The sequence below is a fragment of the Apteryx mantelli genome, chromosome 2, assembly GCF_036417845.1.
Source record: "Apteryx mantelli isolate bAptMan1 chromosome 2, bAptMan1.hap1, whole genome shotgun sequence".
Classification (NCBI taxonomy): Eukaryota; Metazoa; Chordata; class Aves; order Apterygiformes; family Apterygidae; genus Apteryx; species Apteryx mantelli.
This window is the reverse complement of record NC_089979.1, coordinates 69315772-69331128: the sequence shown is the minus strand read 5'-3', so window position 1 is coordinate 69331128 and position 15357 is coordinate 69315772. Positions and strand designations below refer to the sequence as shown.

Sequence of the window (15357 nt, the reverse complement as noted above, 5' to 3'; positions counted from 1 at the left end):
GAAGGAAACGTTAAGAGCTGTCAACCTGCAAATGAAGTTACTTTCCAGATGTAACAGGAGACCAGCAGTTGGGCACGAATGGGCGAGGCTGATGGCCAGAGGAGGATGAAGCACAGAACGGAGATGTGGGACGCTCTGCAGGGGCTTGGCGATTTGGCGCGGTGGGGGGAACAGCCAAGCTGCAAAACCAGCAGCAACCCCCAGCAAAGCCAACAGTGGTATTTGAGTGCAAAGGTCTCCCCCCACATTGAGTTCAAAGTCTTGAGCTTCACAGCTCTGAGGAATGAACATTTTACCAACGGGAACTGTGGTAAAAAAGAAATTCTCCCAAGGCCCAGGGACAGGACATGTATTTCTCATTTCCTTGGCTAGGATTTAATCACCTGAGGGGTATTCTGGCTGTAATGTACTATAACTCAGAATTTAAATGCAGTTTGAGCCATGAAGATGGGAGAGAGGGTAAGGGGATAGTGTTTATCTTTGTCCTTTAAGAAAAGAAATATGGCGTTTACATGGTATTCTTTGGTTTTGGAAGGAAGGACTAACCAGTCGCAAACTAGTAAGCTTCATCCAGAAAAACTTTGACTTTCAAACCGCTAAAAAAAACAACCACCCTAAAACACAACAAATCACATATGCACAGTGGGAGTTGAACTGAAAGGCTGACAGACACTTGTCTATAGCATCATGGAAACAGCTCTATAATATACAAATATATGCACACTATATACAAATCTGACCTTAACTTGAAACAGATTGATGCTAGCTTTGTCATTTGTATTACACAACCCATTCCAAAATCCAGTTGAGGACAGTTATTTATTTTGTAGTCTATAAACACTGCCGGCAAATCAATTTGCCCTTTAGATTAGAAGCTCAGATCCTATTTGTATAAATATCCTGCTTCAAAGAGGAAGACTTTATTACCACTGTAACTGGCAGCTAAAAAACAATGACAGCTTTAACCGTTAAAGAACTATGTTCAGCAGAGGAACACATTTACTAGATGGTCAGACCGGAGGGCACACCTATGCCAGTATATGTCTTACCATAAAGGAGGATTCTTTTGGCACATCAAGTTCTCATATTTCATTCTGGGTGCAAATGAAACTGTTTAATAAACTTTGACCATTAAGGTACCGTATCTTCCTTTGATCATTAGCACAGGCCACTGCTTCAGGTTTTTTATAGATCAGTTGTTTGGACAGTGTGGGAGTGTTCTGAGGTCTGTATTAACAGGATATTTAGACTTGAAAATATACTAATGATCCAAACCAAGGACTGACATCTTTGATCAACCACGAACTGCCTGCCCTCCCTAGTCCTGACCTGACACCTCTCCGGGTGAGAGCAAGGAAGTTTCAAGGAAGAAAAAGAAATTAATGATCTGCTTCCAGAGATAAACTCATTTCTTTCCTTCACTTCTAAAAGTCTCACTTACATGGTAAACCTCTCCCAAAGAGCATCAGAAATCACAGAGCACTTTGCCAGTCTTCCACGAAATCAGCGCTGTACCTTTGAGACCAGCCAGACAGGTTTTTGCCCAGGCCTCAGCTCTGCCTCAGCATCACAAAAAGCAGGAGAGGACAGGCTGGAGCGTCACCAGCTGTGCTGCCTGCCAAGACAACACAGCCTCCTCAAGTACACAGAAGGGGGGACCAGCACTTGAAAGCTAACACAAGGTGTGTCCCTAAACTGCTGCTTTGGCAAAACTCTCCCACTTTCTACACCTGCAATAAATAAACAAATAAATAAATAACCCGGCCCAGACCTCATACAGTGCAGTTTCTTAAACTCTGGAGGGTGAGAAGCTGAAAGCAAGCAGCACCAGATGGATGTATCACCACGTTGCCCCTCCTAACCTCGGACTAGCCCACCACCTGTTTCAAAGCCTGAAGCCGTGCCACGCAGAGTGAAGCAAATGTGACCTCGGTTCTGTTTTACAAGTCTCTTCTCCACACAGTCAGAAATCTGTGCAACACACAGTTGGCCATAAGCTTCACCTATCATAAAAGCTTCATTAATCTCTTTGCAGCCTTCCACTGACAACTCCAGCGGTTGCAGTTATGACATAACGTGGTCCTTACCCCTGGTTTGGTTTTAAAACAAAAGCTTAGTTTCTAGGCACTATTTTTTTTTACCTTATGAAAGGGTGGAAGGAATGAGGAGATGAAAATATTACTGACACGAGTGAGTCAGTATTAAAAATGTTTTCTTTTTTAAGAGAGAATGTACTTAGACCACACTGTCCTGAATGCATGCTTCATTGCCTTCAGACTCCACGAGTATCATTTTCATATTTCTGATTGCTTTAGGCAGGAACAGCGTCAACTAACTCTCTGAAGGTTTCTTCGTGCTATTTTAATAAGCATTGATCTCCAATCATTCTCATCCTTTCTGCATAGAGCCCTGTCTAGGAGACAGTTCTGTACGGGCCTATGCAATCTTCGTCTTTAGCCTTGCCTACGAGGGCAAAAACAGGTTTGATAAATTCAGTAACAGGCAGCCATGGTAGAAATTTTAGGCTCGGGTTTGGTTTTGGTTTTAGCCATCATGCTGTGCCCTGGGGAATTGTTAGAACTGCCCTGTGACTCTATTAAACAGTGCTCAAAACTGGATTGGAGTCTCACAGTTGGGTGTTACTGGTGTCATTTTCTGCTCAAGTAACACCAAATTAAGCCACTTCATTGCACTTAATCAGAACCAATGGATACTTCCACGCTGTGAGCTTTGGTGAAGCTTTGTATTTACTGAATCTTTCTCTGTACTTATTTATTGCCTCCTTGCCCCAGAATCATTTAGGCAGGTTTCTCCTCTGTATTTTTTTTCCCTCAAAGGCACACACTGCCTTTCACTTGTGGAGTGCTGGTTTAAATCCAGACTTGACAGTCATCCTATTAAGAATTATTTGCACCTGAAAGTATTTCATGAGCTACCAAAATGACTTAGGAGGTTTACTGTAGAGACTAGATAATTGTCTCAAGACAACTGTTAACCTCATAAAAGCCAAGCTCAGCTTGGTGTCTGAGCTTTCTCTCGAGACTGCCAGTGTTGACTGAACAGATATCTTATATGGGCTTCAGAGATGAATTTTCCAGACCAAAAGAAATATTTGAAAACAGAATAAGACGAAAAAGGGTGCTACTTCAATTCCATATGTTTCACCTGCCAGGTCACTAATGAGAATTCAGAACCTGTACGGACTTTTCCTTATGTAATACAATGTCATCAAATGCCAGGAAATATCAGGCTGTTACTCAAACCATTAGTCTAAAGGAAGTATGACACAATACTTTTTTTTTTTTTTTTTTTTTTTTTTTTAGGTCAAAGACAGCTGTTATTTTCTGGCTTTTAAGATGTCTGCTAGAACACAACAGAAGCCTCAGAAATATTTAGCAAGCTTCTTTCAAAAAAATACTGCTTTTTGTGCTTGTTCCTTCTGGAGTTCCCAACAGGAAAAGAAAACATTATATTCAAAATTAATTCATTGAGACAAAAGAAAAATTATAACTTTACTTAGAACTTCTTTTTTCTAGTAAAAGCAAACAAGTGAATTGATGATCAAAAAATAAAGTCACTCAAAGAATATGGCATCCCAGAAGACTCTGAGACAAAAGACAGTTTTTTCCTCCATGCAGAGGTGTTAGTGAACAGCTAAACACAACTTTTTAGTATGTGTTTTCAAGAATGTTCAAAGCCCCAAAGTCCAGCCACGTCACCAACCTGGCTGCACATTTGAATCAACAACAGTCTATAGCGTCAGAACTTAAATTGAAGGTAACATTGAAGAGTAATAAGCAGCTTCTAATATCTCATTATAACTGTCTTTTTATACTTGTATGTTTTTAATATAGTGCTGACAATTAATATAGATATACTCTTATATACAGAGATATATACTTATATACAGATATAGATACAGAGATACAACCACACATATTTTCATGTGTATTTTTATATGTCTAAAACAGTCCTTTAAGCTAAAAGGAAAAAGGGCAAAAGGGGGCATGTTCTTTTTACAGCTTCAAGACTTTACGAGCCACATTTTGCCCACATCTGTATAGATGAGAATCCTTGTCACAAGTCCCACAACCTCATCCAAAGTGCAAGCTTCTTTAGCCGAACGTCTCCTTCCTTCCCACTAGCAAATAAATAAATAAATGAAGAAAAAAAAAACAAAAAAGGAACCTTGGGGCTGACTAGATGAGTCAGAGATTAGTAATGACTGACAGACACTCATACCTGGGTCACCAGTCCAAGGCTGGCCCATGTCACTAGGGACTGTGTGTTCCTGGCAATTTGGCCTAGAAGAAACTGCTTTATGATCCTCAGCAGAAATGGTGGGATGCCCTCTGGCACACACAGTTGGCAGTGAAAGAAGGGAACCGGGAGACCCGAACTACTCACCAGCTCTGAAGAGTGCCCTTGCCATTCCCATCCCAGATGCCACCTCTGCTCTGCATATACAGAGCTGTCAATCACATATAAATGCTAAAGTACACAGTGCCTAAGGACGCATATCCCAGCTTTGCAATGCCATCTATTTTTGGCATGTTTCTGTGTTTGAAATAAAGATACAGGTGCCAATGTCATTGCTGTATACAGAACTAACAGCCATTTTTGGATCAAAGATTTTGCAAACTTGTTAGGAATGGGGAATCTTAGTTGCTCTATCCTGTCCCTAATTCTCTTTCTTGCAATGCACTATTTGCTTGCCCAGTTTACTCTAAAAGAATGTTACATACACATAAAAGTTGACAATTCTCCTTAGAAGAGACAACTTGAAACCTGACGTAACTCTACGCCCTGCTTTGGCGATTATCACAGAGCACTGTATTTATTGCTTTGAGCAACACTTTGCCAAGATTTTCCTTCAGCTCTGGTGACGGGATCTGCATTTGTGAAATGTAAAATAGACCAATGCTCACAAATGTTTTAGTCTATGTGGCCAGAAATGAACAATACAGCTAACATCTATGAAATGTGTGACCATGGGATTTCTATCAGCTCTGAAGAAAATGCACATTGACATAACATCCTACCTAGCAAGCACATCCCCTAGAAGACACTCCACCAACTCACAACTCAAAGTGCTAAGGGAACATTGTCCTCTTATAACATAATTCTCCACTGACACCCCTATTTCCAGTATTTCTCTCCATTTCCATGAAGGCCACCCTCTCCACAGGACAACTATCAGCTGTTTGAAGTTTGAATTACTCACAACAGTAATTCATCAAAGGCAGATCCCCCAAAACAGTATCAATGGGAAGGCTGGAGAAAGAAGCACCAGAAAGAAAGCACCAGGCAAACCTTCACAGAGGAAAGAACTTGTCGCTTTTTTAAAACTGATGTTTCTTATTTCTTTTTCTCTGCCTCCAGCGGGTGCAACAGTTACAGTGTCGACATGTTTCATCAAAAGTAATGAAACACTTCTGTACCTCAGCATTATTTTGACTATTAATTGACTATATATTAATTGACCACATATTTCCATCATTTTGCCTTGCATGATTCCCCCGTCACAAAGGTTATCCCTTTTAAATGAGCCAATCAGTTTACACTTGTTCAGATTTGTATGCCAAAGTTTCTATTGCAGCCTCTCTCTCTTTTGCCTATCTCATTGCCACTGAAAGCCCAGCAGTATTTTGTATATAAGGTCAGCGTGCTGCTATCAAATGTCATTCAATGTCCAACTGCAGCAAAATCCAGGCTTCTCCCCATATGACAGTAAGGCATGTCTAGTTTTATTTGTTTACAGGCATCAAAGTTGATCAAAACCTCATGCAGACAGTATCTGATCCAAAGCCCACCAAAATTTTAGCAGAAATACTTCAATGCATTTTACATCAGTCTGTCTTTGGCAGCATTTTTCAGTGCATCTTATTGATGCTCCCAAAACCAGATTTAAACAGCAGTTTAACCTGTCAGAGGACACTACAATCAACAGCTCATTGGATTTCCACAGTGAGGAAATGGAGGTGGATAACCTGGATAAGTTTCCTAGTAAAGCAAAATCTGACATTCCTATCTAAAGTATCTCCATTTCTCTTTATATAAAATGGTAAAATAGCACAAGAATCACAGTTCTCAGTTTTCTTAGTCTAGTAAAAGTTTGGTAAAGTTGGTATGTTTTGAATTTATAAAGATACAAGTTGAAAGTAGATCAAGCCTGCATGAATTACCAGTATTTTTCAAACAGGTTATGTTTTTCATGCTTGTACTGTTAAGGTGAAAGGGGATATGCATAATTCAGTATGCATGAGCAATACTAGCATATAATATCTTTGCTTTTAAATTCTATTGCCTCACGTCAGAGTTTTGGTTTATTTACAGACAACGAAAGCGTTGCACCCGAGTGAAACCCTGAGCTAATATATTGCAGAGTTTCTTTGCTGAGGTCCATTTTGCACTCTACCATGTCCCTTTCCCAGAAGGGAAGGGCTGCGCAGTAACACACCCTGTCAATTTGAACAAAAAAGTGGTAGCTATTTAGCAGACCTCCCAGCTGCCGACCCCCATCATGAATCCACATCCTCGCCCTTCCCTGGGACAGCAGAAAGTGAAGCAGAAGGACCACCACTTGCCGACCTGTTCTGATGTTCCTGTAGCACTTGATAGATGCTGATAAGGAAGGTTTGGTTTTTAAAGCTCCCCATGACACAGTCCTTGTAGATCCGAAACTCAGCAGCCGTGACAGCCTCGCCCTCAGGAATCTGAGACAAATTAAATTTGAACTCCTTGTGGTGCCGCTGGTGAGGCATGAACTCCTTGTCATATTCAACTGCAGATGGGGAAAAAAAAAAAGAAGAAAAAAAAAAAAGGAACCATGACTAAAATTTAACAACAAAAGTTTTCCACATGCTGCCACCTGTTTCTTGAAGAAAATAAAAATCATATTTATTCTCCAAAGATGGTCTTGACAAGTGCTGTGAAAGCTTGTGCAACAACAGCCTTTCTAATGCAGGCCTTTCAAATACAATTTAGAAAAGATAAGGTTCATCTTCTCTAGCTAATACTTTTGAGATCTTCATATTTCTTAAAGAAAAGTCATCTTTGACAGGCAAAATATGACCATTTTGATCCTGTTTAAAACATCTTGTAACTCTGAACCTGTGACCTCCCTAAGCATTTTCCACCTGTGGATCTCCAAGTTCTTTATGGCATTTCATGAAGCCTTGCACCCCTCATCTAACAGAAGAGATGAGGAGCTCCAGTTTGCATTAGGACATCAAGGCATGGACAGAATAAATTGTTAGTGCAAGGTGAGTCAATTCACAGAATGTCCTAAAAGCTGCCGCCTCTTGGCTCTCGGGTTTGGGCTTTAGCTGTTATATGCTGGCTTGTTACCCAAATAAAATTGACATGACATTTATTTCAAGGGTTAAAGTTAAAACCCAAATACAGGGTTCCCCTTCCTTTTGCTGAAGCTTATTTGAGAATGAGAGAGCAAAGAGGCAGTGACCTCTTTTGCTTTCTTCAGTTATCCTCCCTGACCTTCTCCCTCTTCAGGTAAGTTAAAGGGTGTGGTCTGCAAGAAAGACACAATCCAGAACCACTTCTTCTGCAAGTATCTGCCTTAGGATTTGTATTTTCTCTGTATGAGGTTTCCCTCACAAACTCTGCTTCTTGCCCCATTCCTCTTGTATTATTTGATGACATCTTGTATTAGTCTGAATTTATTATTCATTATTTATTCTGATTTTCTACTAGAAATTGCTTAAGACCACAATAGATTCTATAAACACACATAATTACATCTTCAGAGCCCTGAAAAAGAAAACCTAAAAACAAAAAATTGTTCCCACCAGTGCAACTGAAGCAGTATATTTCAATAATGAATAAGTAGCCATTATATTATGGTTAGGGACATGACAAAATTCAGAGGTGGAGGTGAGGGAAGGACAGACTCCTTCTCATGTTAGACTTTGTGCTCACTTTCTGTTGCTTTTTATTTTCTCCTCCTTTTTAATACATCAAACTGCAAAAGTATCCACGAGATTAGACTCACAACAACCTACGAGGTAAGTAGCCGTCCCCGTTTCACAGATGGGATACTGAGTCACAGGGAGACTGATTTGTCTGAGGACAGGCACAGGAGGCTTGGGGCAGAGCCAGGAACTCTGCCAACTTGCCTGAATTTCACTGCCTTACTCACAGGTTACCTCCCCTGGAGAGGAGACACGTCCCCTGGCAGTTCAAAACACAGCCCACGGAGATGTACCCTTCTACCTTTCCCGTCTGCCTATTCATCACTATCCTCCCGTTCCAGTTTCCTCCATGTCCTCTCCCTTTTCCCTGGCAGCTGGGAGCACTTCTTTCATTTGAGCTGCCTCATCTGGCTGTGACTGTGTCCTGGCGTCCTGCACGACACTTAGTCACATCCTTCTCTTTGAAGCTTGCCAGGAAATCTTTTCACCTCTGCATGACTCTCGTGGAGCATTTTGCAGTACATGGCACTAAAAAGATGCTGCATTTGAAACTGCTATGGGGTGCACAGGCAAGCTTGCAAACTGCTGTCAAAGTGAGAAGATGCTGCCAGTTTGGGCACTCTTTCATTGTATTTGCCTGAGCAGTTTAGAAGTCAAATTACTGGCAAATGTGGGTGACTGGATCCTGTGACCTCCAGAAAGGGGGCTGTGCCACCCACCATCTCCTTCACAGATTGCACCGCATTAAATGATGGTATCATGCAATTTAATATCACCTAGGAACTACTTTGTTTTGAATCGGTGCTGGCCATCTCTCATCAGTGACTTGCGCTTCCCGTTAAAGTATCTGCCTCTGGTTTTAATTGGGAATGACTCTGAAAATATTGAACTAGTTGGTCTGACTTGTGTGGACACACTCTTGAGAAAGGGACTGAGCTGTCTGGTTATTCCATAACCTGACGCAAGCGCAGCAGGACGTGCTTCTCAAAACAGACTGGCCACGTATTTTCAGAAACTTGCAGGAGTCCAACCAATAAGAAGCCGTGCTTGACTGTTTCTAGCAGAACGATGTGCCCAGAATGGCCTTTTTACTTGCTGCTACAAGATGAGAGGATGTAATTAATGGTGAGGGAATGTCTAAATCAGCTATTTTGGAGAGACAGAAGTATGAAGCAATAATTCTTGATTTAGAACTTGCAAAGTCCTTGTTTATGGGTGCAACATCCAGTCAAAACTGAAGTCCACCTCCTGCTTGGTGGACCAGATGAGCCACCCTGTGGGCGAGATGCACCACCACGGCCGAAGAGAGCGCGTGGGATCTTCTCCCCAGGGCTTGCCACAGAAGATGACAGCAGGCTGTGCACAAGCAACTGCAGGCAGCAACCCGATCAAGCACAACAAAAAGGAGGACTAAGAAGAACAAATGGAAGGACATGACCAGAACAAGCAACAGACCCTGGAAAAGGCAATAAGGAACAAGGATCACAACAGGAAACCTGGCAGGGTGCAGGAAAACTAAAATTACACTGGAGAGAAATACTATGGGGAATATTCTACGCTTCCTGCCAGTCACAGCCCCACACCAAGATGTGACTCGGCCTCCCAGAGCACGTGAGGGAGATCGAAGAGCCGTCCTGCCTGACCTGCAAAAGGGACACGCAACACAGCGCAAGAGGCTCAAAATGAGCAAAAAAGTCACTTTTTGCTGTTACTTTCAGACCTCAGGTCAGAAGGGTGCCCTGACCTCTTCTCGTGTCCAATACAAAATGTGAGCTTATAAGTGATACAGCCAAATTCTGGTCCTTTAAATAAGTATTCTCCCCTATCCCTCTCCAAAAAAATCCCACCACCGAAGCACTCACCACAGAGCATTAAAAGTAGATTCAGGTACAACATTTGACTCCGAGTACCCTTTCACAGTTTATGGCTTTTACAGTATGTTCACAATAATATTTTCCTGTTTTTAAAAACTTTCTTCCTTTATCCTTGTCCTTGTCTGAAAGCCCCACACAGTCATAGAAGCTGACTAAACTGAATACAGGGGAAATGTTCAAAGTGATTTTGTTATCAGGATCAGCAGAACAAACAAGCTGAAAGACACAAGCAAGGAAACCTTTTTTAATCTTTCAGATTAAGTAATTTAGCTTTTTCTGTTATAGAAGAAAGGCGCATTCAGAAAAAAATACTGTTAAGTTGAGGGTGTCCTTCTCAGCTACATTCAAAAGCGTCCCTACAACATCACGGATGGAAAAAAGCCCACATTAAGCTTGTATGAAGCAAGTATAAAAGTTTAACAAGTTGGAAAGTTTTTCTGGCTATGTATCTTCCTATGATACAGTGGAGGGTGGGGTTTTTTTTCCTTCGTGGGAGTGGTGAGATATTTAAGTTCTATATACTCATTGTCACCCCATCAAGTTAATAATCAACTGTTTTCATTCAGCAAGACAGCTTAAAAATGTAAAATGCCAGCAGTTCTTCTCTGGGGGCTTTTTACCCCCTGGAAACAGTTCATTTTTAACAAAGAAGTCAAGTTTTAGAACAGTAAAATTTGGAAAGGCGAGATCCGAGCTGCTGGTTCCCAGGATTACCCAGTTTGTATTGCTATCACATTACATCGCATCAGATGACCTATTATTCAAAATGCAGACAGTGCATGCCAAAAATGCAAGGCAACAGCAAAAAGGAGAAATCATTTCTCAAGCTGCTTTCCAATTTTTCTTTCCCCCGTGTGAATTCGTTCAGGTTGGTCTGATCAGTGACATGTTAAATCCAAAACTAATTTCTTCCTGGAGATCGACGCACACAGGCCCCAACTTTGCAAACCCATTGCAGAGAAAATAAGGCATGTGAGCAGCTGCAGCAGGTTGAAAGTGAGCAGCCTCTGAGTGCCACTGGCCTTCCTTAACCTCTCCCTAACGTTTGCCGGGCATCAGGGACAAGCCAGGCAGAAACAGGTGTTGTAGCATCATGACACCAACTACTGCTTTATAAAATGCATCCTCAGGGTCTAATTATATTATTCTGAATATTAGTACTTGCTTGCCAGAGTAGCTCCTTAGAGACAATACCAATGCAAGCACGCCTGTACCGAGGCAAGTCGGGAAGGGAGAAATCGCCAGACAGAGGTTTTAGCCCATCACTGCACACTGAGCATGCGTCCCTCGAGCCAAAGGCCACAGGACTGGCCATGCCGCTGTGCTGCTCTGTCCCGGCCCGGCTCAGGCTACCATTGCTCCTTTGCATTACAGGCAAAGCAGGGTCTGAGCTGTGGACTCTGGGAGCACTCACCTCCAGGTTTTTCATTACAGCTCATTTCCGAGCGGCAGAACCGGTTGAGCACACACAAACAGTTAACAGAGAAGCCTGCCAGTAGCTCTTTACATTCCTCTCAACAAATATTTTTAAATACTATACAAACACAACACTATTGTTGAGAAGTTAAAAAGGCAAGAATGTCAAAATTAGGCTTACTGTGGTTTTGAATTTTGTGTATTCTAATTCTAAACCAGTGTTGCAATAGCCAATTTCAGCACAAAATGTCCTTGGTTTAAAAATAACATACTGCTCACAATACTTTTTACTTTAAAAGCACTGCATAAAAAAATTAAGAAATTAACACAATACATCTATTTTGGTAACTATACCATTACACTTCCATTTGCATGTGTCACACACACCTTAGACTAAAGAAAACTAACTCTAATGATGGTCATTGAAACAAATTCCTTGTGCTTCAGCATTACTTTGAATCTCAGGTAACTCCTATGCAGAAGTAACAGGACAACAGTCTTTCTGGAGTAAACGCAATCTGCATGCAGAACAACAGCACTAAGTGTCCTGATATTTGGTGCTTTTCCTCAAGTTCTCAGAGCTTGAGAAAAGTGTCAGCTCCAGTCTTCAGGTAAAAATGTGAGAAGTGCCTTGTCAGGTGTCAGGGTAAAAATCTCAGTAGTGCCTTTAAGAAAGTCTTGAGCTCATTCCCTTGGAGCTAAAGTCAAAAAACATTAAACATTTACTCAAAACCTAGATCTCCAAAAGCAAACAAAAAACTTTTATTATCTATATAAATAATTATGATTTCTATGGCAACCTCATTCCTTGGAGGGGGCAGGGTGGGAAGGAGAAGGATTGGGGGTGCAAATGAGTGAGATGCAACTATTTGGGATGGGACATTCTGCATCTGTCCTGTCCCAGCAAGTCCAAAACTTAAGATTCTTTTTGTACCCCAAGAGCTTCAAGAACAACTTAGTTCTGTTGGACAGTCACTACCACACTCCAGTAAAAGTTACCAGTGTTCATCATCTGCTTATGCAGAGTGAGTTTTGCCCATGTATTCATGAATTTAGTTTGATTACAAATGATGTTTGATTAAAACATTCCTAAACATTTCTTCTCAGCCTCCTTGATCCCCTCCCCAGTAAAATGACAAAGTCCCTGAAAACTCGACTCACGAACAGGAGATTTGTGAGCATACCTACATAACAAACTGCCGCGTAATTTCTCCATTTTACATTACCAGTTTCTGCTTTAAGTCAATAGTATTTATCAAATTTGGAGTGGCTTAGGCCCCAAATACTTTAAGCGTTACCACAGCTTCAACAGTCCCCACTAATAAAACCACCACGTATGTGACTGATCTACTCTGCAACCTTACAGCTGCATCAGTGGGATTTCTTCAATAATAGGCACCAAGAGTTTGCACAGGACAAAACTAATATAAGCTTAAAAAGAACAGACAACCCCAGCCTTGGTCACAGTTGCTGTAAAAAGAAGCAAAAGGCAGCAAGAATCAAAGTACAAGGCAAGATTAATAAAGAAGTGAATAGTACTTTTATTAGACTAATTGATACATGGGAAGGAGGGAGGACAAGCTTTCACTCATGCAAGCAGTTCATCCATCCAAGATGAAGGATATCCGACTTCAATATAAGTCTCAGCCTTCATTTGGGTCTTACATTCTCCCTCCTATATCAAAAAAGTGCTTATCCAGGCCATTAGACCCAGGCATCTACAAGTACGGGACCTGCAGCAGGTCTTTCTCTCTCTGAACAGATGCCCAGGATGAGCCTGAAAGCTGGTCTGGATTTTCCAAATCTACCAGGTCAATCTAACAAAATACACCAGGTCTTCCTGCCGCATTGGCAGACCTTCTCGACTACAGAAGCATCACCACTGTTACAGATTAAAGCTGACTTTTGTTACTAATATAAGCAGTATTTTCTAAACGTCTAAAAAGAACCAAAGAGTACAAAGCACTAGTTAAAACAGGAAGAAAAGAAATCCAAAAGGCTTCACACCTCCTTCCTCCTTTTAACAAGTTAACTAAAGCTAAGTGCTACTGAATGCACCCACAGGTGTAAAAGCAGGTCAGTGGTAAAGCCAGTGGCTCCTTGAAGCAGCGAGAAGGCATCAGGGAAAGGATCACCAGCATCTGTCTTTTACACTTAAATACAGTACAAGTGTCAGTTGGACACCAGGCTAACCAGACTTTCAGTCTAACCCACTGCAGTGATATCCTAAATTCACTACAGCTTAGACTGACCTTATTTTTTTCCTTGCAGTAAGGACCCAAAAGAAAGCAAAAGCTTCCAGTTCTTCAAACTAAGATTTATTACAACCCTAACTTACAAGCGGCTAGCAAGACAATCCCTTAAACCAGAAGAAACTCAGGTCTGCTGAAAGAGACACTAACATCAAAGGCCTGAAAGCAAACCCTCCGCTGCCCCTCTGCCGGGGGGATCCTTCCCTCCGGCCTCGCTCTCAGCCCCACAACTTACTTCTGGTAGCTCCCACGACTGCAGCAGCCCTGCACAGCTCCACAGGGTCTCCACGAAAGAGCTTCATGCCATGCTTCAAACAGATTTGGGATTAGTGAGGAGCACGCCTCCTTCCGAGCCCCCTCAGTGAGATGTGTGACGACGCTGCGCCCTCATGCCAGACAGCGACAGTCATCAGGAGGAACCACTGGTAAAAGGTGTTTTGCCCACATGCAAAACTGAGCAAAGATAGATAAGAGCATATAGAAGCGTTCTGGAGGTAAGTAATTAACTTTTCCCACTGACAGCTGCTTACGCTCTTGGCCGTACAGACAGCTTTTAAACAGAAAAAGCAAAGACATTTAGAGTTGAATTCGGCTTTCCACCTTTTCTTTATCCCTCTGGGTCCAGTTGAGGTGATTGAGAGACAACAGCTAGCTATGCTACCATAAATATAATGCAATTGGAAGTTAATGACAGCTTAAAAATAACAGTAAAAAGATTCAGGGCCAGCAAACTCCAAAAAGGGTGCTTTCTTAGAAATAGCTATAATATCACATCTGGGCTGCCACAATATAAAGCGGATTTATTCCACTGACTCAAGTGGAGCAAGGCCAGTTTACATCTGATGAAGACCTGGCTTTATACTCAGCGGCTGTGAGTGCCAGAAAAGAATGATTCAGAAAAATAACCCATGATTAATCCAATCCCAATGTAATTATAGAGATTAAATTTAAACAATAGCAAATCACTCTCCAAACATAACATTCTATAACAGATCTTTAAAGGAGGAGGGCCTTTTACTTTTGGACAAAAAAATACAGCTGAGCTCTTCTTTGCTTCTTTGTGCTGGGATCAAGCTGGAATCAGCTTGTAAAATCAGATTAAAACAGTTGCACAACAGCTTCCTTTCAGGATTCTTGAACCAAAGGCAGTTTTAAAATCAAAATAATGCACTGACCAAATATATAACGCCCATGGGACGCCAGAAAGTACTCAAAGACATTTTCACGGTATCCACAAAGATGCCTACTGTATGGCCAGCAATGCTCCTCTCCTCTGCACGGGAAAACAGGCAGCGCCGGGGACCAGCTTCCCTCCAGCACGTGAGGGGAAGAGGGCAGTAAATCCTAAATGAGGAGGAGATCCCTGTGCGGGCTGCCCGGGAGCGGCGATGCTGCTATGGGCCTCCGACATCTCAGCCGCAGGCATCTGCAGCCGGGCTTCCCGCGCTGTCCTTCTAACACACATCACTTTGCAACGGCACAGGCAGCCTCCTTCCCACAAACACTAACAAAACCAGCACCTTCTTTTTCCATACACTAGCATGTATGGCAGGTCCCTGCACTGAAAACGGTGTTGTATCCTTAGAAAACGAAGCATCTTGCTGTTTAAGGATGCCAAATTGGTATTATCAAAGGCACTACTGTTTGCATTTTTGTGGCAACATTAATGCAGTTCCCACTGAGAAGTTGATAGGGACCCTGCCTGCAAAAACCACTCCTCCGGACTAAGGGATCTCGAGCTATTTCTATACTGAGTTTCAAAGTTATTTATGCTTAAAATAATATTATGCTTTTCAGAAACCATTTATGCTTCACAGTGAGGTTTCATACACGTGGACACAGCATTTCGTGAAGGAGCAGGCACTGTCAGCCTTGTGACAGTGC

At 41.9% G+C, this 15357-nt stretch overlaps 1 protein-coding gene across 1 annotated transcript in view; it reads right to left on the bottom strand.

Moving 5' to 3' along the window:
- BMP6 (bone morphogenetic protein 6) overlaps positions 1-15357 on the bottom strand; it is a 102106-nt gene that overhangs the window by 24126 nt on the left and 62623 nt on the right. The window contains exon 2 of the mRNA XM_067290836.1: positions 6592-6784. Coding sequence (XP_067146937.1) covers positions 6592-6784 — 193 coding nt within the window. The remainder of the gene's footprint in view (positions 1-6591; positions 6785-15357) is intronic.